General features: G+C 34.6%; 2 protein-coding genes across 2 annotated transcripts in view; both read left to right on the top strand.

Annotated features, from left to right (window-relative positions):
• The first annotated feature begins 19572 nt into the window (after nucleotides 1-19572).
• The window catches only part of Camta (Calmodulin-binding transcription activator), a 547021-nt gene continuing 538758 nt past the window's right edge, over nucleotides 19573-27835 (top strand). The window contains exon 1 of the mRNA XM_089636714.1: nucleotides 19573-19652. The gene's annotated coding sequence lies outside the window, so the exon portion shown is untranslated. The remainder of the gene's footprint in view (nucleotides 19653-27835) is intronic.
• On the top strand, nucleotides 21081-26798 carry LOC149420444 (endoplasmic reticulum GDP-fucose transporter-like). Its single transcript, XM_089636140.1, has 2 exons — nucleotides 21081-21219; nucleotides 23164-26798. The coding sequence occupies exon 2, from the start codon at nucleotides 23197-23199 to the stop codon at nucleotides 24205-24207; it is 1011 nt and encodes a 336-aa protein (XP_089492266.1). The 5' UTR covers nucleotides 21081-21219; nucleotides 23164-23196; the 3' UTR covers nucleotides 24208-26798.

The raw sequence follows: 27835 nt of genomic DNA, 5'->3' as shown, positions 1-27835 counted from the left end.
TTTTCTTTGAAAATAATATAAAACAAAGGTATTCTTTACCGTAATTACAAGAGAGGTATCTGGTGAAAAACGAGCCTAGTGTATAGTAAATGTCAATTGATTTCAAAGATTTTTTTTTTAGATTTTCTAGAAATCTTAGAAATCTAGAATAATGTTGTTCGATTTTAAAACCGACATGGAGCGTTCAGCGAATTCGACTGGTGGATTTTGCCAAACAAAGCCTTGTATTATTTGAATAATTGATAACGGAATATGGAACGGAAAGGAAAGGAACAGAAAGGAGCGGAACGGCGATGAACGGAAGTGAGATGATAAATGGACGGCGTTAAACAATAAAGAACCAACCCGAGGAAATCGATATTTTACTTCTGAACTGAGGCTTTCAAGGAGAAGTAGTAAATTAAAATTACCCGCTGAATGTTTCGCCCGAAATAATACATTAAATCGTTATTCTATTAATATCTTATAGCCTAAAAAAACTTGTGTGGTAATAAGAAAAAATAATGACTTATTTTTAATGAGTACACCAAAAAGTAGTTAAGTAATCAAACCGCATAATAAAAGTATTAACTTAGTAATATTTTTGTAAATTACCTTCCCAATAGCGGGTATTAATAATTTGTTCAGGTGACAAAAATGTCGATATATTTATCTTACATTTTCATTGATTTGGTTTTATACATTTAGGTACTTACAACAAACGTATTTTCCACAAGTGTAATTTACTATTTATTGATAAAAAATATTTTTCTACTAAAAATTCGTCTGCGAATGGAATCTAGTGCGAATCTAGTGAAATGAGAAAATGTAGTGTGGGGAACGGCGAACAGCCACTGAGAATACCCCCCGGTCCGCTGATGTCGCCGAAGTTAAATTCAATATTAAACTTTTCTCTTGAATCTATCTTGAATTCGTCAGAACCATTGACTCAAATATGAAGGAATTATTCCATATCAAATAAAAGACTTTCTATCTCTTACAACATTCATCACAAGTGAACTTCACAAGAAGATATTGTATGTAGGTACTTACAGAAAAGGTTTACCTTCGGAGAACAATTATTATCTTTGGCACATGGGATATGGGAACAAGCTGTAAAGAGGCTCATCTGTAGATCAATGAATCATGGTGGTATTCAAAGCCGACAAAGCAAAAACATCAAAGCAGACGAAAATCCGGGAACCAGAGAAGCAACCGAATAGGGAACAATTGGAGATGGTAACCAAACCTTAACGACTCTAGAATACCATCCTTGGGATTTTCTTCTACTAGATAACCAACAATCACCAATAATCAGCGAGAGAGTCATTCAGGGACAATCAATGAGATTTATATTATTAGCTTATTTTCCTTTACCACCTCTGCTGTTGCATTCGAAACTGCTTAAGAATTACAGCCTCAGACGCACTTGTAAATAGACTGTAAATACTTTAAAAAAAATGAAATGATGTTTGCTAGAATTTGCTGACAGTATGTGCAGGAAATAACAAGTTATGGAAGGAAAACGGGATTACCAATCGCTTACTACTTAATATCAGGGAAGGAGCACACAACATAATCACAATATAGTGAGTTTCACCGTGATACCTAGAGATAATAATCGTCGTAACAAAACGAATGAGTACTTAAAACGATTTTACGCCCTTCTAAGGTAGTCAAATTCCTGAATTCAAAATTATGTATACAAAAAACACCAACAACTTCCTTCCAAGGTAGTCACAATCCTTCTTCTGTTTTCAAAGCTATAGCACCCCAACTTTCATTATTTTGTTTGCAATGGTTCCTAATTTTGAATAGTTTTCCAAATTGAAATTAAAAGTTAGGAAGATGTAGGAACAGGGTAAATGATATTCCGACGGGAATCAAGCATTTTCACATTTTAAGGCCAAACGTTCGGTTTTTCAAAAATTTTTTTCAAACATTATGTTTCTCATTAAATTTTAAACCAATTTTGGCATAAAGCAGTTGTCTTTGTTGTCATCCTCTCACATATTTTAAACTGCGCGCTACCTATATTTATCTTCCATATGGAAATCTGTTTAATAGTTTAACGCTATTTCATGCTTTAAAATCTTTCAGTATAGTATTGGATAGCTCACTAGGCACGTATATTCGGTTCTTAAAATCCATATAAAAGCCCGTCTGGGGCTAAACCAAATAAACCAAATAAACCAAATAAAATAAATCATCATAAAGCATCTGAAGTTAAGCTTTGTTAATTATGTCTAAAAAAGCTCGTGGAGGACACCTGAAAATCGGAAAGAAAACGGAAAACATTTTCATCCGACTTATTTTGGTTACAACTTCGTCTTCTCCGATGAAAGAGGGAAAAGGGAAATGGTAGAGGTAGGATATGCGTACAGCAATAAATCTATTATAGAGATACAGACTGTCAACACTAATAATTATGAATGTGAGAATGGAAGGCAGAATAACAAGCTGAACAATACTTTGTTTATTTCACAAGACCATGTTTTGTACCGTGGTCCAAATACGTCACTAGAATGACCTTCCCATCCGCTCTACGGATGTGCGTGAGAGAAAAAATTGATAAATAAGTGTGGTGTTTTGTTCATAAACAAACCTAGAGACTTGTGGCGATATTACGTTCTTTGCATCTGACAGAACATCCGTCGGAAAAGATTTTGTTTTTAAATATGTCTATTTGAATTTCGATTTTTATTTTCTTGATTGATGTATGGTGTGTTAATGACTTTATTTTACTTGTTAAAGGTGTGTTGAATTGTCATTTTGATGAGTTATCCGATCACCAGACGATACGTATTCAATTATTAGTACATAAATCTTTTAAAAATACATTTTAGTACCATCTTTGTCTTCCGAGAAATCTAAGTCCATTGTTCTCCTATTGACAATACATATATTTGATCTTTAGGTTCGAGCTGGTCGTTAAAAAAATTCTCTCCGCCCACGTGATAATTCCTGACGGGGTTTATTATTTTACCCCCCTTGGATGGGTTGATTTTAACGGAGGAGGATCCTAACTCCCAACTTGGGATGGAAGTATTATAATTTATGACTTTATAACACAATATAATTTGGCTTGAGTACGAGATACCATTTTTATTACACCTACTGTAAAATTCGCAATTAAAGCGATGCACTACGTCGTGTAACATTTTAAATTGGGCCGCTATCAATAACAACCCTTACGTAGATGGCGATAAGGTTTAAATTCCCGCTTAACACCATCCGCCTGTTTTGATTTATGCAAGAAAAAAACATGGCCAAAAAGTGCCCTTTATTTTATTTTGTGGATGTTTAGGCATAATAATTTAATTTTTTTTCGATCATTTTATAAATAACTTAATTTGCCACATTATACAATAAAATCATAACCGAAAATGGGTTCGCTAGTAGGAGATTTTGAACTTTAAAGCAGTTTTCATAGGCCTTTACATTATTTTTTTCTGGGCTTATAAAAAGACTTATCTAAAAAATACTCGATTATTTCAAAGGTCAAGATGTATTTTACTCGCAGTATTTAATTAAAGCATCTGAAACATTTCTAGGCGACCAAATTTTCAAACAAAAACACATGATTTAGCATTACTACGTATCGCCTTAATATCATTTAACGATTATTTAAAAGGGTTAACTGCAATTATACATTATAATCAACCACTTGCACTTGCATGAAACTCAACGTACACGAGCGGAACATCCGTTCACAGTTGGATCCATGAGAACGGGCTGTTTCTTCGTTTTTTTGTAAGAAATGTAAATGTGGAACTAGCTCCCGAAATCTGTTATTCCTCCTTCATATTTATTTATTCAAAAAACAGTTTTTACATAAAAAAACATACTCTGCACATCTCACTAGGGCATTCCTGTATCAAGATGTGCAGCTTTACAAAAATATCATTAAAAAAATACATATATGTAAACTTAAAATAATAACAACATTAAATTTAAACCAAAAAAGAGACCGGTAGACAAATATAAACAAAAGTTTAGTAACAAATGTATAAAAAAAATTTCCAACCAAAAACACATGATTTTGCATTACTACGTATGGCATCGCCTTAATAGAATCGTATCAGACAGCAAAAATATCTCTACTTACTAACTAATATCAATATATATTAATCAACTAAAAACAAAAAAAAAATCATTGACTGAATGTAGCGTCATGTTTTAAATTTTGCATTTCGTCTGCTTATAAATTTATTTGTTCGTTCCGTTTCAAGAAAGCGGACGATTTAATGGTTCACTAAAAAATATTTTTTTACATATGAAATCGTCGTGTTTGACTTTTTATTTGCATTTTGATATGACCCAACTCAAGTATTTGATTCACAAGATTAGGCCATGTATTCTTTGGCCGTCCCAGACTTCTTCTATTAAGATCGTAATATTATATTCTACGGACACTCGTTTCCCTGTTCATCCACTCTGCCTTATTTTGTTTATCGCGCTTACATTAACCTTCCAATACGTATTGAATGGGCAGTATACTCTTTATCGGAAACGAGTGTGTATGGATAGTCAGGAGATTCTCCTGAGATCCATTCTGTCATGCTCTCAAATTCGCTCTGTTGGTAGAAACTACTAGCTCCTCGCTTCTGAACTGGAGGGGCGAACCTATACACTAAAGACATCTCTTGGAGAACTATATAAGCTTTGAACTAAACACACAACATTTCTTTCATTATGCGGCCATAGATAGTTTTACCTCACATTTGCCACACGGATCGCATTTCCACACGAATTTTAGGTGAAAATTTGATTTATTACATGTTATAATGTTATTGTAGGTGCTACCATAATATTTTTAGTCACTGTATAATAGGTACCAATCAAGTTCCTACTAAAGATTCGTAGATTGACAACACATTGAGCCCCCTTTTCTAAAATTCCTTCTACACATATAATATGTAAATTCACCCTCCACACGCCAACCCAAATATTACATAGGACCTGAAGGAAATAATTTCCCTCAGGGCCAGGAGAAACGTGGCGTTAACATAAAAAGATTCGTTTAAATTATGTACAAATAAATAAATAGTTCCGGCGTTGCCCGGGTTTTATGCAGAGTTTTTCGACATCAGATGCAGAATGTAATTTTCTTCTTACTTTGAACGTCATGTTTGCAAAATTTCATGAACAATTATCCAAATTTTGCTTTAAAGGGTTTTTTTTTATTTATAATTTTTTTTATTTTATTTAAAGAATCAAGACAAAAAATGTATATATATTACAGTAAATAATAAAAAAAATACATAAAAAAACAAAAAAGTTCCAATAAACTACTTTTCAGTAGTTTGTCGATGGCAACTTTTCACATAAAAAATATCAAAAAAAGATAAAAACTTATTTTACTTAATGACAAAAGTGATAACAATAAAAAATAACAATTTCTTTTAAAAATATAAAAACATATACACAACAGTGATAGTATCTACCTATAGTTTGTATTAGACTCTAATACAAACTATTTCTTTCAGCGAGCCAATTTTTCAACATAATATTTGCTTTTACATTTGTACATTTTTTTATTTCAGCAGGTAACATATTTAAGCAACTAGGTATCATGTAGTCCAGTGTTCTTTGTCCATATTTGTTTAAATGCTTAGGTACAATTAGTCCTTCATTTATCATAAAACGAGTATTGTAAGTGTGGTCCAATCTATTTATGTATATAGGGCTATTCATATGCTGAAATATAATTTTATACCACAGAATTGATCTTACTGAGAAAATTTTAAGATTCTGATAAAGGTATGGAACATTATGCCTTTGTTCGTATAAACTTTTATGAGCTAATAATTTAACTAGTGAATTTTGAACTGATTGAATATGGTTTATATTTGTTTTACATGAAAGTCCCCATGCTGTGATTCCATACCTTATAATAGATTCAGCTAGTGATAAATAATTTATTTGCAAAATGGTGCGAAAAGGAGATTAGGAGTGGCTTTTAGAAATCTCCTGTAGACAGTCTCCTTCATCTTGTTTAAAGGCTGCGAAAAGGAGATTAGGAGTGGCTTTTAGAAATCTCCTGTAGACAGTCTCCTTCATCTTGTTTAAAGGCTGCGAAAAGGAGATGAGAGTGGCTTTTAGAAATCTCCTGTAGACAGTCTCCTTCATCTTGTTTAAAGGCTGCGAAATGGAGATTAGGAGTGGCTTTTAGAAATCTCCTGTAGACAGTCTCCTTCATCTTGTTTAATGGCTGCGAAAAGGAGATTAGGAGTGGCTTTTAGAAATCTCCTGTAGACAGTCTCCTTCATCTTGTTTAAAGGCTGCGAAAAGGAGATTAGGAGTGGCTTTTAGAAATCTCCCGTAGACAGTCTCCTTCATCTTGTTTAAAGGCTGCGAAAAGGAGATTAGGAGTGGTTTTTAGAAATCTCCTGTAGACAGTCTCCTTCATCTTGTTTAAAGGCTGCGAAAAGGAGATTAGGAGTGGCTTTTAGAAATCTCCTGTAAACATTCTCCTTCATCTTGTTTAAAGGCTGCGAAAAGGAGATTAGGAGTGGCTTTTAGAAATCTCCTGTAGACAGTCTCGTTCATCTTGTTTAAAGGCTGCGAAAATGAGATTAGGAGTGGCTTTTAGAAATCTCCTGTAGACAGTCTCCTTCATCTTGTTTAAAGGCTGCGAAAAGGAGATTAGGAGTGGCTTTTAGAAATCTCCCGTAGACAGTCTCCTTCATCTTGTTTAAAGGCTGCGAAAAGGAGATTAGGAGTGGTTTTTACAAATCTCCTGTAGACAGTCTCCTTCATCTTGTTTAAAGGCTGCGAAAAGGAGATTAGGAGTGGCTTTTAGAAATCTCCTGTAGACAGTCTCCTTCATCTTGTTTAAAGGCTGCGAAAAGGAGATTAGGAGTGGTTTTTAGAAATCTCCTGTAGACAGTCTTCTTCATCTTGTTTAAAGGCTGCGAAAAGGAGATTAGGAGTGGCTTTTAGAAATCTCCCGTAGACAGTCTCCTTCATCTTGTTTAAAGGCTGCGAAAAGGAGATTAGGAGTGGCTTTTAGAAATCTCCCGTAGACAGTCTCCTTCATCTTGTTTAAAGGCTGCGAAAAGGAGATTAGGAGTGGCTTTTAGAAATCTCCCGTAGACAGTATCCTTCATCTTGTTTAAAGGCTGCGAAAAGGAGATTAGGTGTGGCTTTTAGAAATCTCCCGTAGACAGTCTCCTTCATCTTGTTTAAAGGCTGCGAAAAGGAGATTAGGAGTGGCTTTTAGAAATCTCCCGTAGACAGTCTCCTTCATCTTGTTTAAAGGCTGCGAAAAGGAGATTAGGAGTGGCTTTTAGAAATCTCCCGTAGACAGTCTCCTTCATCTTGTTTAAAGGCTGCGAAAAGGAGATTAGGAGTGGCTTTTAGAAATCTCCCGTAGACAGTCTCCTTCATCTTGTTTAAAGGCTGCGAAAAGGAGATTAGGAGTGGCTTTTAGAAATCTCCCGTAGACAGTCTCCCTCATCTTGTTTAAAGGCTGCGAAAAGGAGATTAGGAGTGGCTTTTAGAAATCTCCTGTAGACAGTCTCCTTCATCTTGTTTAAAGGCTGCGAAAAGGAGATTAGGAGTGGCTTTTAGAAATCTCCTGTAGACAGTCTCCTTCATCTTGTTTAAAGGCTGCGAAAAGGAGATTAGGAGTGGCTTTTAGAAATCTCCTGTAGACAGTCTCCTTCATCTTGTTTAAAGGCTGCGAAAAGGAAATTAGGAGTGGCTTTTAGAAATCTCCTGTAGACAGTCTCCTTCATCTTGTTTAAAGGCTGCGAAAAGGAGATTATGAGTGGCTTTTAGAAATCTCCTGTAGACAGTCTTCTTCATCTTGTTTAAAGGCTGCGAAAAGGAGATTAGGAGTGGCTTTTAGAAATCTCCCGTAGACAGTCTCCTTCATCTTGTTTAAAGGCTGCGAAAAGGAGATTAGGAGTGGCTTTTAGAAATCTCCCGTAGACAGTCTCCTTCATCTTGTTTAAAGGCTGCGAAAAGGAGATTAGGAGTGGCTTTTAGAAATCTCCCGTAGACAGTATCCTTCATCTTGTTTAAAGGCTGCGAAAAGGAGATTAGGTGTGGCTTTTAGAAATCTCCCGTAGACAGTCTCCTTCATCTTGTTTAAAGGCTGCGAAAAGGAGATTAGGAGTGGCTTTTAGAAATCTCCCGTAGACAGTCTCCTTCATCTTGTTTAAAGGCTGCGAAAAGGAGATTAGGAGTGGCTTTTAGAAATCTCCCGTAGACAGTCTCCTTCATCTTGTTTAAAGGCTGCGAAAAGGAGATTAGGAGTGGCTTTTAGAAATCTCCCGTAGACAGTCTCCTTCATCTTGTTTAAAGGCTGCGAAAAGGAGATTAGGAGTGGCTTTTAGAAATCTCCCGTAGACAGTCTCCTTCATCTTGTTTAAAGGCTGCGAAAAGGAGATTAGGAGTGGCTTTTAGAAATCTCCCGTAGACAGTCTCCCTCATCTTGTTTAAAGGCTGCGAAAAGGAGATTAGGAGTGGCTTTTAGAAATCTCCCGTAGACAGTCTCCTTCATCTTGTTTAAAGGCTGCGAAAAGGAGATTAGGAGTGGCTTTTAGAAATCTCCTGTAGACAGTCTCCTTCATCTTGTTTAAAGGCTGCGAAAAGGAGATAAGGAATGGCTTTTAGAAATCTTCTGTAGACAGTCACCTTCATCTTGTTTTGAAGGTCAAATGTGAAAAAATTCTTCTATTTCGGTATACAATTTAAGATTCATATAAAAAAAGCCACGCCACCCACCATAGACACTGTTCTTCTATATATTTATGTAAGACGAGTGTCTGTGGCGGGTGGACGGACGGCGTGGCATTTTATTTTTATACAAATCTACAGTTTTATTGCGAGAGTGATGAAATTTTAAACACTACTTCCAAACAAGAGGAAGTCAGGAAGAGTTTCATTTTATTTTAAACAACAATAAATAATTATTCTTCATAATATTGTAATAAAAAAATCTTCCAGTAGCTAGGTACGTACGTTCTTTTCTATCGTCGAATTTTTTGTTGATACTCCCTACAAATGAACCTTGCCTTCAAATGTTCCAAAAGCTGTCCCGTTGCCTTGTATGGAAATGCGAAGCACATAATACCCTCCACGAGCACTGAGCCTTGAGCAATAGTGAGCTTACGGAGCATTGGTCATGGTCGGTCGCTTTACTTGCGAAATGAGAAATAACATAAACTTTGTTCACATTACGAAGATAATTTGGCGTCCTACCAATGTGACAGGGTAGTGAAAACAATGATACGAACTGAATTAACTCATTGGGCCCAGTACGCTGTGGAGTAGCGGGGCCATTAGCGGAGAAGTTATACTTTCGCCTTCCTGAGGGTAAACAATTTAAACGTAAATTGAGAATATTCTGGATTCTTGTGAATGCTTGGAATGAAGTTTAACCCTTTTCAGGCGTATAGGATGGAAGTAGGCTTCAACTTGGGAATATTATAAATTAATGTTATATCTACGTAGGTAGGTACTTCTAAAATCTGCTTTTCTAAATCATTTAACTGGTAATTTAGATTATTATTTAATGAGCAGGCAAAATTCTGCTGACGCGCTCATATCTGATTTCACAATAAGTTGTGGAAGTTTGTTCCATGCATCCATCAATCTATTTGCAAGGATATATTGTTCTTTAAAATATTTAAGGTGTGAATTCTAGAAAAAGTAGTATATCGCAGTCATTATCTATCCCCTCCGGTTTGTCTTAATAGCAAAAAAATAATTAAACCAACCTTCAAATATAAACCCAAGGGAATGAGTTTGTATCATATTCTAGATGTTAACAATAATATATTATCTCAATCACAGGCATAAAATAACGAAGGGTGAATAAATTTGAATGAATTGTAAGATGAAATATTTGCCGCTTTGAACTCTGTAAGTGAATTCTAACCAATTATTAATAAGGAAGGCGAATAAAATATTCGTTACAAGTCAAAATATTAACTATTACATCTACGAGTGTCTTTTGCAAAAAATAATTAATAATTCGTGCACCACTGTAATATTGTACACTTAATGTTCTCATGTACTTCAGAATTCATTTTGAATTCATGCCTACAGTCATCTCTGTCGATCCTTAACCCTACACTACTACTCATGTTGCGACGTACAAAGAAACTACTCATACGCCTGCGAAGCGCATCATATTGACTAATGATTTTATTCAAAAACTATAAGTATGATTGATATGTTTTGACTGTTTCTATAATTTTGTATATTTCTAAAAAAAAGAACACAATTTTATATTATATTTATATATTTTTATTATAAAATCTTTAAAATCAAATGAAACTTAGGCAATAAGGAAGTTGAGTAAAAAATATTTTGACTTATAAAAAATATGTTCATGTAGATCAAAAAATATCGATTCTAAATATATAAATATATTTCTATATTATTATTCTTAGAATTAGTTAAACGTTCTTGAAAAAGCATTCAATAGCAATAGACTGTATACGCTCCACGATTGGTCGAAAGAATTCTGACGTCACATGTGTCGTGATTGTACGTACAACAGATCACCTATGGTGCATCTCTTTCTATTACATGAGAGATGGTCGGTTTAGATGAGAGAGGTGTATAGGCCAAAGGTTTATTTGGGTTTGTCAAATATATGTACGTATTTGTTGTTATTATTATATGAAATGGATTTCTAAAGATACATATTCGTATAGTGCTTAATAATAATATGTTGTTTATTGCATAACTTAGAAGTTTTTATTATTATACATGTCACATAGCATGTGATACACTTCAGGCCGCCGGCCGCCCAGAAAAGTCAAACAGTGAACTGGGCTGTAAACCGTTATTTTACAATTGGTCTTTACTTTTCTGCGCGGTGGTCCTGAATTCGCGCGGGGAACGTCAACAAGTAGCGACGGCAATACCGTACAAGTACCGTACCGGGCGAGAAAAGCAAACATTCTAACTTAAAATATTAATTTAACTATGAAATCTTAATCAATTTTTTTTTTTTTTTAATAACATCAATTCTAATAGACGGTTAACATTGGTAAAAAAATTACTGGAATTCCTTGTTGAAGAATTACAAATTTTTCGATACAAAATGCTTATGCGACGTGGTTTTCACAGTTCGAATGACGTCACACCACACCCCGCCTCTTACCGCTCGGATTCCGCTCGTTTTGGCGGGCTTAATAAAATTTAAACTTTGAGAATTAATTTAATTATGAAAACAAACTTAAAAAAAATAAAAAAAATACCAGTATTTAAGTTTGAATGCGAACATTGATAAAAAAAAATAAAAAAAATGGACTCAACTTCCTTATTATAAGGTCTTCTCTTTAAAAAATCCACATAAAGTATACACTTTTAAAAAAACTACCACTACTACTAGTACGCTACAAAAAATAGTAAATTATGAAGTAATTCACTAAAAAAAAGTAACAAAGTAACAAAAAAATATTTTAGATGCATTCGGTACTAATGGCGCTTAACTTACATACAAGCTACTCATACGTCTTTGGAGCGCCAAGGGTAGTAATATAAAAAAATCAAACTTACCGTAACGCAACAACCATCCTGCGATCCGTGCTGCCGATGACTCGAACGATGTTCTTGAACATCAATGTCCTTGAACATCAATGCGCTACGCGCGAAGGATAAAAATAGAGAACAATATATTAAAAACGCGGGCGCCTCTGCGACGTAGAGTAGTAATCTAGGGTTAAATAATATGACATCTGATCCATCCATAGTTGAGAGCTTTTGGATTGTAGACGCTTAATGTTTCACCTCGGTTAATAAGGAAGTACATAGTATTACGTACATAGAGGGTTATTGGTAGGTTCTCTTAATGTGGAGTGTTTTAGTATAATACTGTTAACCATAATACCGTATTAATATGCAGGAGGGGGTGGTGGTGGGTGGATTCCTCCCCCTCCCCCCGACTGCATGAATATTGTTTGTCAAAATGTCACATGTGCTTAGGGACAGGGATTAGCTAATACACCGGATTCCGAAACTAAGCTCTCCGTATTAAAGACTTAACGGGCGAATTAAGAAGCTTGTTTAATTTTCTTTTGAATTTAATTATTTTGTCTTGAGCAGCTTATTTTCTTAAAATCACCAAAATCGAATCATGGCCAGATACCAGTGTAGTTGTGTAATACTTTACTTATTTTTTTTTCTGAAATCTAGTAGTCTTTCTTCTTCTTTCGTATGGTGGGGTAATAATAATAGAGGGGGAATATCTAAATCAGTGAACCAGTCTAGGGCTTCAGGCGATGACCTGTAAACCTCATCATTCCCGCCGGGAATGTATGCAGCGGGCATTCGTTGACCACATGTAAATAAGATATCCACATTTGAGATGTTCCATCAATATTAATGGACAATATTTTGAATTGTTCCCCGATATTCCCAATTCCCTTTGGCCGAGAGACTTGTCGGTCTTCGGCCCCTTATGTAGCGGCATAATTTATAGTAGGAGGCTCATTTGATCTAGTAGTTACTACAAATACCTGGCTTTCAATGTTTTTTTACAGAGAACAAAAAACAAATGGACATTGGCGACATTTTGTAAATCTTAATAAACATTAACGATGTAACGAACTGAAAATAGTTAATAGTATTGACATCCCATTATTGTCCCGTGAGGCGTGGGGTTACTGTTTTTTTTTTTAAAATCTATAGTTTTATTAGGAGATTGATGAAATTTTGCACACTTCGACCTTCAAAACAAGAGGAAGGCAACTTTTACATGAGATTTTGAAAAAAAACCATATCTCCTTTTCCCATCCCTTAAAGAAGATTTATTTAAAATTTAGAAAGATATCAATGTCCTGCTAAGCCAAAAAATGGCTTGGTAACAGGTGCCTATAAATTATTATTATATAATTATGTTTTTATACTTTATAATATACCTACATCTTAATATCTACAAAATTTAACTTCTTGATGAAATTTTGCACAATTTACAAAATAATAGGAAAATTACTTTATACATAATTTATTTCGAAAAACTCTGCGTAAAGCCCGGGCAACGCCGGTGACTTCACCTAGTTATAAATAAACTATATGTAGTATGTAAGATTGTACTGCGTGGTTTGTGGAAGTTGCATAAATGAACACAAAATATATGATAAATATTTGCTTTTATAATGTACGACGGAAAGACGTGAACCGTATACTTTAATAGTTCAGAGCCCAAAGTTTTCCATTGTAACTTGAAAATGTTGTGGCACCAATGTGCGTTGTACCATTTTCAGTAAAATGCACTCAGTAGTTTGCATTGACCTCCGTGGTTCAACTTTAGGGCGAAATGAAAAAATAAATAGTTGCTCTTTTGATACGAAGAAACTTACTGGTAGATTTTGTGGAATAAAAATACAACTTTGTATTTTCAGTTGAAAATCTAATAAAGGATTCAATTTAACTGTTTTCAAATAATATCTTTGTTTGAATAGGTTATTGATCTTTCAAAAATAACCAGTTTAATGTTGCACTTCGGCGGAGCTGAGTGCAGTCAATATAAAATGTTTGCAATTTTATGGACGCTTTTAGTAAGAGACGATAATTGAATTTTAATCGAGGAGGTCGGAGATGCATCAGGGCAGAAAGTGCAAATAATAATACGGAATCTGCAAAAACATGTTACTTTGGTTGTGAAATATACGTTCGTGATAATTTTATTAATACGTTTTAGAGCTCTCTCAAAAATATGTCATTAATACCCCTCAGGCCTCTGGCATACAATTTCAGAAGGTCAGAGTATTTCTGTTTTGCAATAAAATCCAAATAAATGGAATACTTCTTAACGTATCCGTAAACTTAAAAGTGTAAGTGAAAGGTTTAATAAAGTTTACCGTTAGAAAAAATATGGATTTTTTATGCAAATATAAAAAAAGTTTTAAAAATGGCTCACCTTATGTTTTTTCTAACTAAAATTACAGAAAACGAAAAAAAAACACAACTAATATTTTTTAACGACAAATTTATTATAAACATTACCGTTTCCACATTTTTACGTTGTTTCATAGAAAAATATTGAATAAAAAAAGTTTCATTAATTTTTCTCAAATTGCGGACGGAAACATTGGTTTCATAAAGGTGCACATTTTTATTATTCTGTGTTAAACTTTTAGATTTGAATATAAAGCGTGGTTTTTCTCTTCCTAAAACCGTTTAGATCATATTTCTCATAATGAGAGTGAGGAAGACAACGATTTCTATGAGACCTATATGAACAGTTCCCAAAAGCGTACAAATTTGACTGAGGGGTTTTAAGTAGTATAATAATAAGCATTTGGAAAACGAAGATTTATGATGATTTTTCAATTTTAATAGTTAAATTTATTTATTAACTGAGAAATTTTGTTTCTGCAGAATCAAAAATATTACAAATTTAAAAAGTAGAATAAAAAAATGAATTGTCAATAATGATAATATGTATTATTATAATATTAATAGGTGGGTAGGTATTTTGTCGCTTTTCTGGATTTGAAAATATTATTATTTGATAATTTTCACAACACATTCAAATTTTGAAAATGTCACCCCTGTACGAACGTACATTCGCACAATATGAGTCGTTTATTTATGCTTACAATCTAATGTAAATACTTTGTTTTGTAACCTTGAAAGTAAGTACAATGTAATATTTTATGAAACCACGTACATGACTTTGTTTAATAGTTATATGTTATTATTTTGCTATCGACCAATTTTCGCTACGACTCGAATTTAACCAGGCCGATCAATATTATCTATAAGGCCCATTTAAGTATTTATGGTTAATATCAACCACCGATGAAGCGTGAAAGTGAAGTTCTGTTGACATCAATCATAATATATAATGAATGTAGGAGTTAAGCAGAGTTTATAAGTATTAATTATATTGAATGACACTACACATTGAAGAAGTCTGTGGTTGAAAATTGAATTTGAAGAAGAAGACGATTCGGTAGAACATTTTGAGAAACATTTATAAACGTTATTGCGAAATTTTTTTGTCCATATTACTTGTAAAGTCAGAAAAATAATTTACTATCTTTCTATAGCTTTGTGGTTATCCAGGATTCAACAGCTAAGAAACAAACACTCCGATGTTGTTGATATATTTAGTACCTCAATTTCATTATATAAGCATACCTTTTTGAAGTTTTTTTTATCAAGTAGGGGAATATTTTGATAAAGCTATTTAAATTGACAGTATTACAGTATTTTATATATATTATTATTTTGCACATTAGCAGTATTTTGTCGGCTGAAAGAAAAACATTATTTTGGATTTTTTATTTTTTACATTTAGTACCTACATACTGTGTGAATCAAATTCAACAGTATTTTTTATTTATATGTGTTTTAAACAATCATTTTCTGCACTATTTACAAATATAATTTTGTTATCAAAAAAGCATTAATAGGTGTAAAATAAATAAATAATGGGGTACCCCGATAAGCTTAATAAAATAAAACAAATTAAAAACTTACCAGTTGAAAGAATACCCATTGACTTTTAAAAAAGTCTCATCTAAAAAAAAATCGGTATATGTTAATCCTAGACACTATCTAGGTTACACATAAATTCTGCCAAATTATGGTAAAATTAGTTGCAAGGTAATATTGTTAATTCTTTATTTGAAATATGAAACCGACAAATTTGACTATAATAATAAGGTCCCCAATGGTCGAGTGGATAAAAACGTTGTCCTTGTAAGAAAGAGATCCTGGGTTGGTTTCACCCCCACCGGTTTCGGAACATGCGTTCCTTCCTCAGAGCAAAATATATACTAACTTGATATTGAAAAAAATATGAGTGAACGTATATATTATTAGGTGTTGAGGTCGGTGTGGATGCGTGGAGAGTGGGGGGATGAGATAGAACTAATGGTGAATTGGACGGTATCTAAGGGTTCTAAAATTAGTTAAATTTTCGGGAGCCAAGCCGAACATTATGGGTATGAAACGAAGCAACCTCGACCACAAGATGGGGCTGTATGATATGATAGAAAAAACTGTCTTACAGCCCCATTTTAGATATTTTACCATTCACCGTCCGTTTATCTCCCCCCCCCAACTCTTTACTAATCACTAGTCACGCCTGCACCCCCAATTCAATATTGTGTTCACTCATAATTTTGTTATATATAGTTAGTTTATATTTTGCCCCGAGGAAGGTTGTTCAGAAACCGGTCGGCAATAATATTCAAAAAAATATGGTGGTTCGAACCACCTAGCTAATATTGTTAATTCATATTAAGTGTACTTTTAAACTAGTGACAACACAATTTTTTCAAATTATATTATCGTTGTAAGTCGGATAACGAAGGTACCTACCTATATTATAACTTACAAGGTCGTTAGTTACGTACATTCAACCATAGTGAGTCGTCAATTAGAATTTTGATTGTAACACTGTTAACACATGCACAGGTAGTGCATTAATTACTTCTAATTGAACAGGCCATCAATACATAATACAATCAAGATCTTAAACAGTGGCGTAGCTACCTCTCGGGCGGCGTGGGCAGCCGGTCTGGGTTCAGTACTAAAACTGTAAAGAATATAGAAACAAGGGAGATGGATCATGAACCATTATTCTGAACAATACTCACAAAAGTGTCACCGGGATTTTTTACCCATACTGCTGCAAATCGCATTTACGCACAGCGGCGCCCCATCGTTGTTTCTATCTACATACCAAACGCATAACTTTCAGTATATAGCCGCTTTGATAGTCCGTGGATTTTGGTCGTAGCTCGGCGACATACTGCTCACTGACCCCGTTTGCACGGACTTTGGAGGGTCTGGACCAGTATTTCCCAGCCTTCTTTATGCCATGCCCCACCGTAGTATTTTCAAAAGTCAGATGCCCCACCGGCATCTTTTTTAATTAAACAGCAGGTAAAATTTCAAATCATATTGTAATATGTTTGTAAATATACGAACCCTTAAATTAAATAAAACCTATTCTAATACATATATTATAACTGAAATTAAATTCAGTTACGTTTGCTACAAAGAAATTTTATGTCCGGATCTAACTTAGTTAACTTCAGTCTTAGGTTTCCCTCTATTAGTTATATCCAATCGATTTAGTTTTTTAATGAGTAAATCGTTTGTGGCGCTAAAACCACATTCCACCAAATAAGTTGAGGGAAAGGTTAATAATAATTTTCTGGCATGCAAAATAATATTAGGATATTTTGTGTTAGTTTCTTCGCAAATCCTTAGTGTAAGTTTCTTCTTTAAGACTTAATGTCAAATTCGCACTCACACTAAGCAAAAACCGTTCTCATCTTATTACTGTAATTATTAATGTTCACGCAAGCCAAATTTAATGGCATACGTGTTCACTCATACGAGGACTAACTATTCTTAGTTTAACCATTCTCATGTTCTTACTGTAACTATTCATGTTCACAAAAGACAAATTTAATGACTCACATTCGCATTCACACTAAGGATAAACCATTTTTATGTTCTTACTACGATAATTCGCATTCACAGAAGTCACGTTTAATGAGACACAATATGTAATAATAATATATATAATATAATAGCACTCATACTAAAGATTCTTACAGTCATTATTCATGTTTATGGAAGTCAAATATAACGACACACATAATCACTCATATTTAGGATAAACCATTCTCATTTTCTTAGTGTAACTATTCATGTTCACAAAAGTCAAGCTTAAGAAGACACATTCGCACTCATACTAAGCAAAATCCATTCTCATGTTCTTACTGTAATCATTCATGTTCACGGATATCTAGCTTTTTGATACAAATTCGCACTCATGCTTAAGAAAAATCATGTTTCATGTTCTTATTGTAATAAAATATTTTATTTTAGGAAAATTAACAGTAATTTGGTTGGTTTATACATGTGCAATTTACTTAACTGAGAAACCAATTATAGATTTCTCCATTATACTTAGGTATACATTTTGTATAAAACAATATTGTACCAATACAACATCTACAGTTAAATCCTGCACAGTTTCTGTGTTTTTAATAATTGCTGAAATTGTAACGGGTTTCATTCTATTTTCAGTACAGTGTGGCGTTTATTTCAATTTTGTACATCTCAGGCATTTTTTTTGTATGACCGATGAGTATTCCCCTTTATATGTGGAATACCTACTTGTCTCATCTCTGAAGCGTGGTGCCCCACCGTGGGAAACACTGGTCTAGACTCTAGAGTCATTCAAAATAAATGTAGCTTCGTTCAACAAACAAAAATAGAGCCTTGATGTGTGCGGTAAAGGAGGAAACCATATGTTTCCTTATAACGCCACTGGGAAAGGAGTGGGGTCCCCTCCAAGCTCGATAACACAAATAATCTCCCTTTGTTTCCCATGTTCGAAATTTTTATTCGACCCATTTTTTTTAATTACCTATTATGTATGTTCAAAAATCGCGTTGACACTGACATTCTTAGAAATATGTTTTTTGTTTTAACAATGTTGTAATGCGTGTGTGTGCATAACTAATTGTTTGTTTTCTTGTTTGTTCACAGATAGCAGATAACTCACCGTAGAATTCACAAATACGCAGTGTTGTAACTTATTATAATACTTTTAATTACTAAAATCGGATGGCATAAAATAGACGAAAGATCTTGATGTAGTTAACTGCTTTTAATATTAATCCATTTTCTTTGTTTAAGATAACGTAGGTTCTCTAACAATTTACATATTTTTCATAATATATATTTGAATTGCGAAAGAAATTAAGTTAATGCTGACTACTAACTAATACAGTAAAAGGGGCGTAAAATAACAAATGTGTTCTAATTATGCAAATTAATAACTTGATTAACAATATTTGAAAAAATAAGTACTTATGTATCAAGTATTGGCAAAGAATTACAAGTATAGTATTTTTTCTATTTTTAATATTCAATTTAGCAAAGAGGGTCTGTAAATGAAACATTCCGGTTTATCTTTGTCTAGACTAGTCTTATTTATTTTTTAGAATTATTAAACCTTTTCACAGATCGTCAAATATTTTTTGAAAGTAGAGATTTGCACATATTTAGATAACATAATACCTAATTGTATACTATCTATAAAGTGACTATTGATTATTCCGTTAAAAACAATAAAGTTAGTGATTTAAAAACACAATCAGTGATCGTAAAAATACAAGTTTTGATCTTGAACGCATTTCGGTGCTTTCGAGAGAGAATAAAAATTCACTTTTTTGAAATTCGAACTTTGTCACGAGATCGGGATCCAGATCTTGATTTTTCTGCGCTTATTTGAAAGAGTTTCCTATCTGGGGCCTTATCTGCGCTTTGTTTGGATCTGAGCGGAGAGGGCACTAGAGTACGTAGAGGGTTTGTTATTGTGGAGTTTCGGCAAACCTCCGCGACGTCTTCTCAGGGCAGCCTCAGTGCGAGCAGCAAGCTGCCCTCGGGGCCAGGAGCGCCTCCGGGCCGGGTGTGCTCGTACCTCGTGCTGTGCTCGCTGGGCGGGCGGGGCGCGCGGGGTTCGCGGGGCATGCGTGGTTGCGCGGGCGCGGGCGCGGGCCGGTGAGGGGGCGGGGGCCGGGTGCCGGCCGTGGCGGGCTTCGGGCGCGCGGGGGGCGGCGGGGCGCGCGCCCCCTACCACCAGCACCACGCGCACCAGCACCACCATCACCAGCAGCACCACGCTCTGCAGGCCATCGCTACCATCGCCACGCCGCTCAATGCCAGTGAGTACATACCCCACCCTACCCAAATCATCCCCAAACTTTTTGACAACAAGATTTACCAAACACACATTTTACGAAGAGTGATTTATTCAATTGACTTCAATAAAATTAATAATGTTTAATTTTTATTTTTATGAAACCATGACAATGACCAATAAAATACTTAATAAGATTCAAATCACAACTAGTACAAACAATATTTTAACAGAGATGTAATATTTATATAGATGTCACACTTGTGACAGATAAAAACAAGATTTTTTGAAAAACAGCGCTATCTGTTGGACGTAAAATCAACACGCGCCATTGTTTCTCTATTTGCACGGACAGACTTGAGCTAGTGCAAAATCTCTGCTACTTTTAGTTAACAATTAGTTAATGTTAATAAAGTGTTAATCTCAAGTGACCTACCAGGTAACTATTGTACTGTATATTATCTCCATATATAGTTAGTAAGATCATTGTAGAAATGTATTATATATTTGTACATCGCCCTTGAGGTGATTTTGCACAAAAACGGCGATATACAAATCATCCAAATATTACATATTATGATTACAGTAAGTAGGTAAGTTTTTTCAATAATATAATTTTTTATATTACCAAAATTGTTTTCCCAGACAGTAATCCCTATTTTATTTTAAATTTTATTTGATAATTCTATATTTTTTAATATATTTGATAATTCTGTTAATAGTTTTTATTTAAAAATAACTCCGTTGAGTACGCCGGTGAAATTTTTCTGTTAAGGCGGCGATACACATGCCTGTAAAATGGAACAGTAGCTTGCATGCATGTTAATGGCATGTACAAGTTACTGGCGAAATGAGAATACACATGCAAGTTAAACTTGCATGCAAGTTGCGTCCTTGCATGCCTGTATTTGCAAGACGTATGTCGTATACACATGCCAGTCACTAGACAGTACGTGTCTCAAATCACTCTGAGACTGAGTAGTCTTAAGCTTTTTGGCAATGGAAAACATTCGAAGTGAATTAAATATCATCGTATTGCAATTGGCAGTACAATGTGTGTCTAATAATGAGAGAAAAGCTACTGGCATGCCCGTACCTGTCGCGACGTTCACACATGCCGGTTTCATAGCCCCCCTCGTCCCCTCCCTCAACTTGCATGCCAGTAAATCAAATGTTGTGCAATCTACTTGCAAGGCAGGTACAGGCATGCAAGTTAGCGTATACACATGATAGTAGCTGGCATGTGCAAGGAGCTTGCATGCAAGTGTGCCAGCTACAGGCATGTGTATTCCCGGCTTTAAATAAAGTTAGATAAGTACCTCCCATTTTTTTACGCACTATAAATGTTTCATCTTCGTGAAAAAAAAGTGTCTGTTGTCGATTCAGTCGTTCATTCGGTCAATTCAGTCGTTCAAAATACAACGTTGGCAGCACTGTTGCCTGACAGCGCGCGCCCCTGGCGGCCCTTCGTGGAACTTATCATCTGTCATTATTTGCTGCAGAGTTAGTATTGAAATAATGTTCTCCATCGGTCAGTCGGTGTTTGGATCGCTTGTGTTGTGTTGAAGTTCACCGCAAATTGGAAAATAAAGGTAAACAATACGCTACATTCTTTTTTATTTCAAATGTTATTTCACACAGCCTTGAACCAGGAGAAATTTATGTCAACTTTGCTGTCTAACCTCGAAATGTTTGACATCTCGGCGATTGCGTTTGGTCTCTCTGCTTGTGGGTCCCGTTTGCTCAAGGATTTATAGACGTTTATTCAATAGACTTTCTTGAATCGTTATTAATTTACGTTATCATTTAAGTTTATTATTACAGCAATCGAGCAGTGTTCGTAACCTTCAAACTATGCTGTCGTTTCGTGTTCCGGAAATAAACGAATGAATACGGAGATGAACGAATAATTTTAAGTAAAAGCGATTTTCCCGCTTTGAGAATAAGAAGTTTTCATAATATTATTTGTTTTCAAGTAGGTACATAAAGTCTATTATTTTAACGTTTTATATGCTATATACTATAATATCATGATTTTACATGTGCATTGTGCATCATGTGATTATTGTGCATTTTCCAGGGCAGATTAGACCCGATAAAGCAATAAGCGAATGTAAAATTGATCGGTTTTACGATATTCTTCTTTGCTTTTTTTTCACTGTAATTACAGATAATTTTTATCACAGGCAATTTATTTGTTTGAGTTGGCATTATTAAAACTGTAGCTGAAACGGTTTGTTTATTTAAATTAAAGTCTTAGATACGATATTACTATCTCAATTTATTGTTATCGTACTTAAAAGATAAGCATGTCATTGAGTTCAACTACCAAATTCATTGTAGTACAGTTATTATTATTACTTTTTATGAGAATACCGCACAACTCCTAGTCCCAACCGTCTGGAACCAGTTAGACTATAGGAGGGGGGGAGGGGGGGGGGGGGGGGGATCTGTCTATTCAGATTTAGTCACCAAACACGGCTAAAGCCATTTCAAGCATCGTTTCAATTCTGAACGGTGGTCCTACACCATGGCGATACTTAGAGTATCTTCCACTCTAGTTTTAGAGATAATGTAATATTTTCGAAAACTTACTTTGATTCCAAAAATAAATTATGGATATACTTTAATAATTTAACGCAATTAAGTTAATTACTTATAACAATAATACAATAATTATTTGATACAAGCCACGCTGAAGAAATTGGTAATGTTAAATTAAGTAACTTATTAACTAGAAAATGAATTAATTTAATTTTCGAATATTTTTCTATGATGGTATTGATTGTTATAAAACTGAAATACATAGTGTCAAATCTGTTTATATACAAATATAGAAGATTAACATCGTTTGTAAATAAGTTATTGCCCATTAAAATTAATTTATTAGTACTTTCTGGCGAACCTCGTCCGCTTGTATTACATATAGGGATCGTATAATTTATTGATAAATAATTTTTAATATCTTTGGTTATATGCTATCGGTTTTTATTTGTAGTATATTCAAGCCGATATTATTTTTCTTTATGTTAGTCTAACCAAAGTCACCCTTCACTCCTTAAGTGATATCAAACACGAGACAAAACGTTCCTCGCAAAGTCACCCTTCACTCCTTAAGTGATATCAAACACGAGACCAAACGTTCCTCGCAAAGTCACCCTTCACTCCTTAAGTGATATCAAACACGAGACCAAACGTTCCTCGCAAAGTCACCCTTCACTCCTTAAGTGATATCAAACACGAGACCAAACGTTCCTCGCAAAGTCACCCTTCACTCCTTAAGTGATATCAAACACGAGACCAAACGTTCCTCGCAAGATTAAAAAAGGTAATTTTACTTAGGTATACCTTATGTGTGAATACCTCCATAATATATTATAATAATTATAACGCAAATATCGATTGGTTACAGCACGCGGACTTTAATCTCTTCCAAGGTCATCACGGCAGACACGGAGTATCTTTGCGTACATAAGATAATATGTTGCCGTTTAATTTTTTTCATGAATAACTAATAATATGAAACTTTTTTCCAGTGCACATATCCTGAAATTTATCAACCGCTCAGAATGAATTATATGGCGGTTGTTGGGGTGGCTGGTGTCTTCATCGGCTGCTGCTCCAATGTCTACTTCCTGGAGATGCTAGTGAAGGTAGACCCTGGTTCCGGAAACCTGATCACCTTCCTCCAGTTCGTCTTCATCAGTATCTACGGCTTTATATTCACGTCCAAGTGCGGTACCGCTAAGAGGCACATACCCTTCAAGGATTATGTAACCCTGGTTGTATTTTTCTTCCTGACGAGTGTTGCTAACAACTACGCTTTCGACTTCAACATTCCGATGCCGCTGCACATGATATTCAGGGCTGGGTCCCTCATGGCTAACATGGTGATGGGAATCATTATTCTTAAGAAGCAGTACACTCCGTTGAAGTATCTTTCTGTGATCATGATAACAGTTGGAATCGTCATCTGCACCATCCAGTCCGGGACTGAAGTCAAGGGTCACGGTTCTGAACATCGCACAGCTGAAGAAGATGAGGCGCTCCGAGCAATGGACATCTTCTGGTGGGCTGTCGGAATCGCTATACTGACCTTCGCCTTGTTCCTGTCAGCTCGAATGGGAATCTTCCAAGAAACCTTGTACCAGAAACACGGAAAGTATCCTTGGGAAGCGTTGTATTACACACACGCCTTGCCTATTCCGCTGTTTGCTCTTTTGGGGTCTAACCTCTGGCAACATTGGAACCTCACTGGGGAGAGCCTTCCCATGGAAGAATTCTTCGGGATCCCTTCAGCGAGGGTCTACCTTTTGGGTAATGTAATGACCCAATGGATGTGCATTGGGAGTGTCTACATCTTGACCACGGAATGCGCTTCCTTGACCGTAACTTTGACCGTGACCCTGCGCAAATTTGTATCGTTGATCTTCTCGATTTTGTACTTCAGGAACCCTTTTACAGTCGCCCATTGGACTGGCACCCTTCTGGTCTTCTTCGGAACTCTCATATTCACGGAGATATTGCAAAATGTCGCTGCCGCACTTTTACCAAAACCGAAAAAGGAAAAGATCAAATAAATCACCGATTATTTTTTGGACTCGTTCGTTTTAAGTTTTATGTATTTGTATGGTTATTTAGTGCTCCGTGAGATTTGTTTTAACGAGTCTGTGATTAAACAATTATAGTTACCTATTGATTTGTTAAATATATGTGACTTATTGTCCAAAAACTGTGATTTCAGTCTATCAATTGTAAGGATACACCACCATCCATCCACTTTTTAAAGTGTTCTTCATTGAAGACGAGTTTTAAACACCTACCAAAATAAATAAATGCGGCTTCATTTTCTTAGTGTTCTGTTCCCCGTTCATAATGTGTGGTAATGTTGATATTTCCTGTAAATGTTGTTTGTTTGTTCACAAGTATTACTTTGATTATGTGCACTAAAACTTGTATTCAAGTTCAATTGCCTGAGGCGATTCAACATTATTAAATAATTCTAATGTCTACTTAGACACAATTTTATATTATTAATATAAAGCAATAATTAAGGTCAGATGTACCAACTCGTGTATGTAAAATACATATGAACATAACCTCACCCATAATAATTAAGAATATTACGTAACTGCGAGATTAGTAGGTTTTTGAAGGCCTTTTGATGATATTTTTCTCTTATTTTATTGTATTACTAGCTGTATCCCGCCACTCATTGGTGTAGCGCAGTCTGTCTGTGCAGACAGAAAAACAAAAGCGTGTGTTGCTTTTACGTCCAACAGATGGCGCTTTAAAAAAACATGTATTTACACACTTAATTAAAATACGCGTATTCGAATGCAACGTAAAGTCGAAATTTCAAAGCATGTTTTTACCTGTCACAAGTGACATCTTGATCCTAAGAATATATAAAACACACGCTTATTTGAATGTAACGTGTCGAAATTTCAAAGCAATCGGCGAAGAACTTTCGGAGGTTTTGTATAAGCGTACATTTAAAATTTTATTTATATAGATAATGTATGTATGTAATCTATGTAAAAGTATGAAATATATTCAAGAAAAATTGTTAAGACGAAGCACTACAAAGTAATGCAAAATCATTGCCTTTGGTTTGAAATATGGTCGACGTAGAGCACGTCTAGGCCTTTGAAATGATCCAGTCTTTTTTTGATCTGTCTGTAATTATCGTAAAACATTTTAATATTTGTGCTTGGACTTCGCATAGTAAAATAAAACCCAATTACTTTTGATATTTTTATCTTGCATAAATCAAAACAGGCGGCTGATGTTAAGCAGGAATTTAAACCTTATCGCCATTTACATAAGGAGTGTTATTGTTAGCGGCCCGATTCCAAATGTTATACGACGTGTTCGGATTTTACCTCCGATCGTGGTTATGATTATAGATGTTAAAATCCATATACTTTCTAAAAAACCAAAACAATCACTAGAATTCTTTAAGAGTCATTCAAATCAATAGTTAATGTATTTATTTATTCTCCAATCAATCGATTTAAAATTATCATGGAATGTCAATGGATTTTTAATAAAACTAAATATCATCTTAGTGTGCAATATATATCTATTTTATAATTTTGCCTATTCGTTCATACGAATATTTGCCTTTTAATACCTATTTTATTAGGTTTTCTGCTTTTAAAAATAAGTTAATGTTATGAGTACTTATTTTATAGATTGATTTATAAATACGATAAAGTTTCCGAATTCGGCTTCAAAAACACACAAATTGTTGAAATTACACTTCGTTTTAACTTAATAGCTACAATAAACAATTATTTACCTTAGGGAGAAGGAAAACATCCACAAAATAGATTATTAGTTGGGTTATTTAAATAATTTATGCGTTTTTTTAACCTTCAAACTAATATAAACAAGAAAAAACAAGCCCATCGAACTGTCAAGACATGTGAAATTTTGAACTTTTATGGGCGTAAATTGATGTAATGGGCTTTTTTTTCTTTTCCCCCGACATAAATAGTCGTCTCTTGTAGTAATGAAGCTAAAAAGAGTCATATTTCGGCGTGAAGCGGAGTTCTGCAAATTTACTGTTGATCTACACCAACTTGCTACTTTGGTTGTGTATATATATACATATATATATATATCTATGTACAGGTTGATAAATTGGAGGTGGTTCTCAAATAACAATTCGCCGATATTTGTTTTGTATAAAATCCAAATATTGTGTAGGTACTATTTTCCTCCGTGCATATGAGGCTTACAGATTAGCGTGGTAGTTATACGAAACATGGCCACGAGTTTATAGCGTGGTCTGTCACAGTCTTTAAAGTGGTCTATTCTGTAAAGAGAATTCATGACGATTTCTGTTCTGAATGATTTCTCCTCTTTGCTATTCGAAGAGGTTTAATAGGTCACGTAGTTATTTATTATTTATCGGTAAAATATAAAAAGGATATTCAAATACAAACTTACGACTTACTCAAGTATTTTCTTGAAACATCGATCAAATAATAAAGAACGAAAATTGATTATGAAAGTGAAATTTTAGTTTTTTTTCCTATCTTTTCTCGTTCTATATACCACTGTGTTAAAATATCATGTATCCTCTCTTTTTATGGCTGAGGTTCGCTATTTGTGAAAATTTGATGCATTTGAATGTTTTACGTTTATTTTGTACCAATTTTATGCTTTTTAATAAATTTTAAAACTGTTAAGTGCTTTGGGAGTTTATTTATTGCTTTTCAGCAGGTGAAGTGTTAATTATCACTGGAAGAATCGGTGGTGGCAAAAATCCCATCTTTGAATTAATTTTTCTAGCGTAGGTCCACATTGGAGTGCTGTTACCTACCCTGATGTACCAACGAGATCCCTGTGAAGTGTGAAGTATGTGTGGTAAAAATATGTATGATCGTCTGAGAAATGAGGAAATTCGCAAATAATGCAAGGCTGAGCGTAATGAGTACGATAAAAAAGGGACGCGTAGGTCCCATAGGTGCCTGGACTAATTAAAAAATGTTCTTGTCCCATATTAATGGAAATTAATTAGTATTAGAAAGGACATGGAATTGGCTAATAGTCATTATTCGGGAAGGTTCCACTCGACTTTTGAAGACACGAAAAAATGGATTATTTCGGACCGAGCTCTTCACTGTAATATGGATAAACCGTTCAAAAAGATAACTAATTCCACCGTAGATAAGATTGTGTAATTTTGTAAGCGGATAGATTACAAGCCATTATCAAATAGTGGCCCAGATTTGTTTTTATGGCTGACAGAGTAATTGAGTAAAATTTTTTGAATGGCGTATACGTGATCTACTGACAATGTTTTTATATTTCCTTGTTACATATTTAGTACAAAATTATATATTGTTTCCATGTCTTGAATAGAAATACGCCTGATTTTCTCTATATATTATCGTTACGGAGCCCAAATTGGGAACACGGGAAGAAAACGACATAAGAATTTGTTTCAGCTTTGTTTGGTACCTAACTAGATCTGAATTTTTGTTTTTTATTTTCCTCTCTGTCATTGTGACCAGTGGCGGCTCGTGATTTTTGGGTGTACTAGAATACTAATATTAAATAAAATTGCATTATTTATATTGTTGTCTCCAGAAACGTTTTTTAATTTATTTTTCGAAAATTCGTTTTTTGTATGTTGATTTTCAAGAAATTTCAGCTTGGCAGTGCACTTCACCAATTTCCTGAAAATCTTTAATA

This window comes from Hesperophylax consimilis, chromosome 10, assembly GCF_061612785.1.
Source record: "Hesperophylax consimilis isolate HC1 chromosome 10, BYU_Hcon_1.0, whole genome shotgun sequence".
NCBI lineage: Eukaryota > Metazoa > Arthropoda > Insecta > Trichoptera > Limnephilidae > Hesperophylax > Hesperophylax consimilis.
This window is presented reverse-complemented; position numbering and strand designations above follow the sequence as displayed.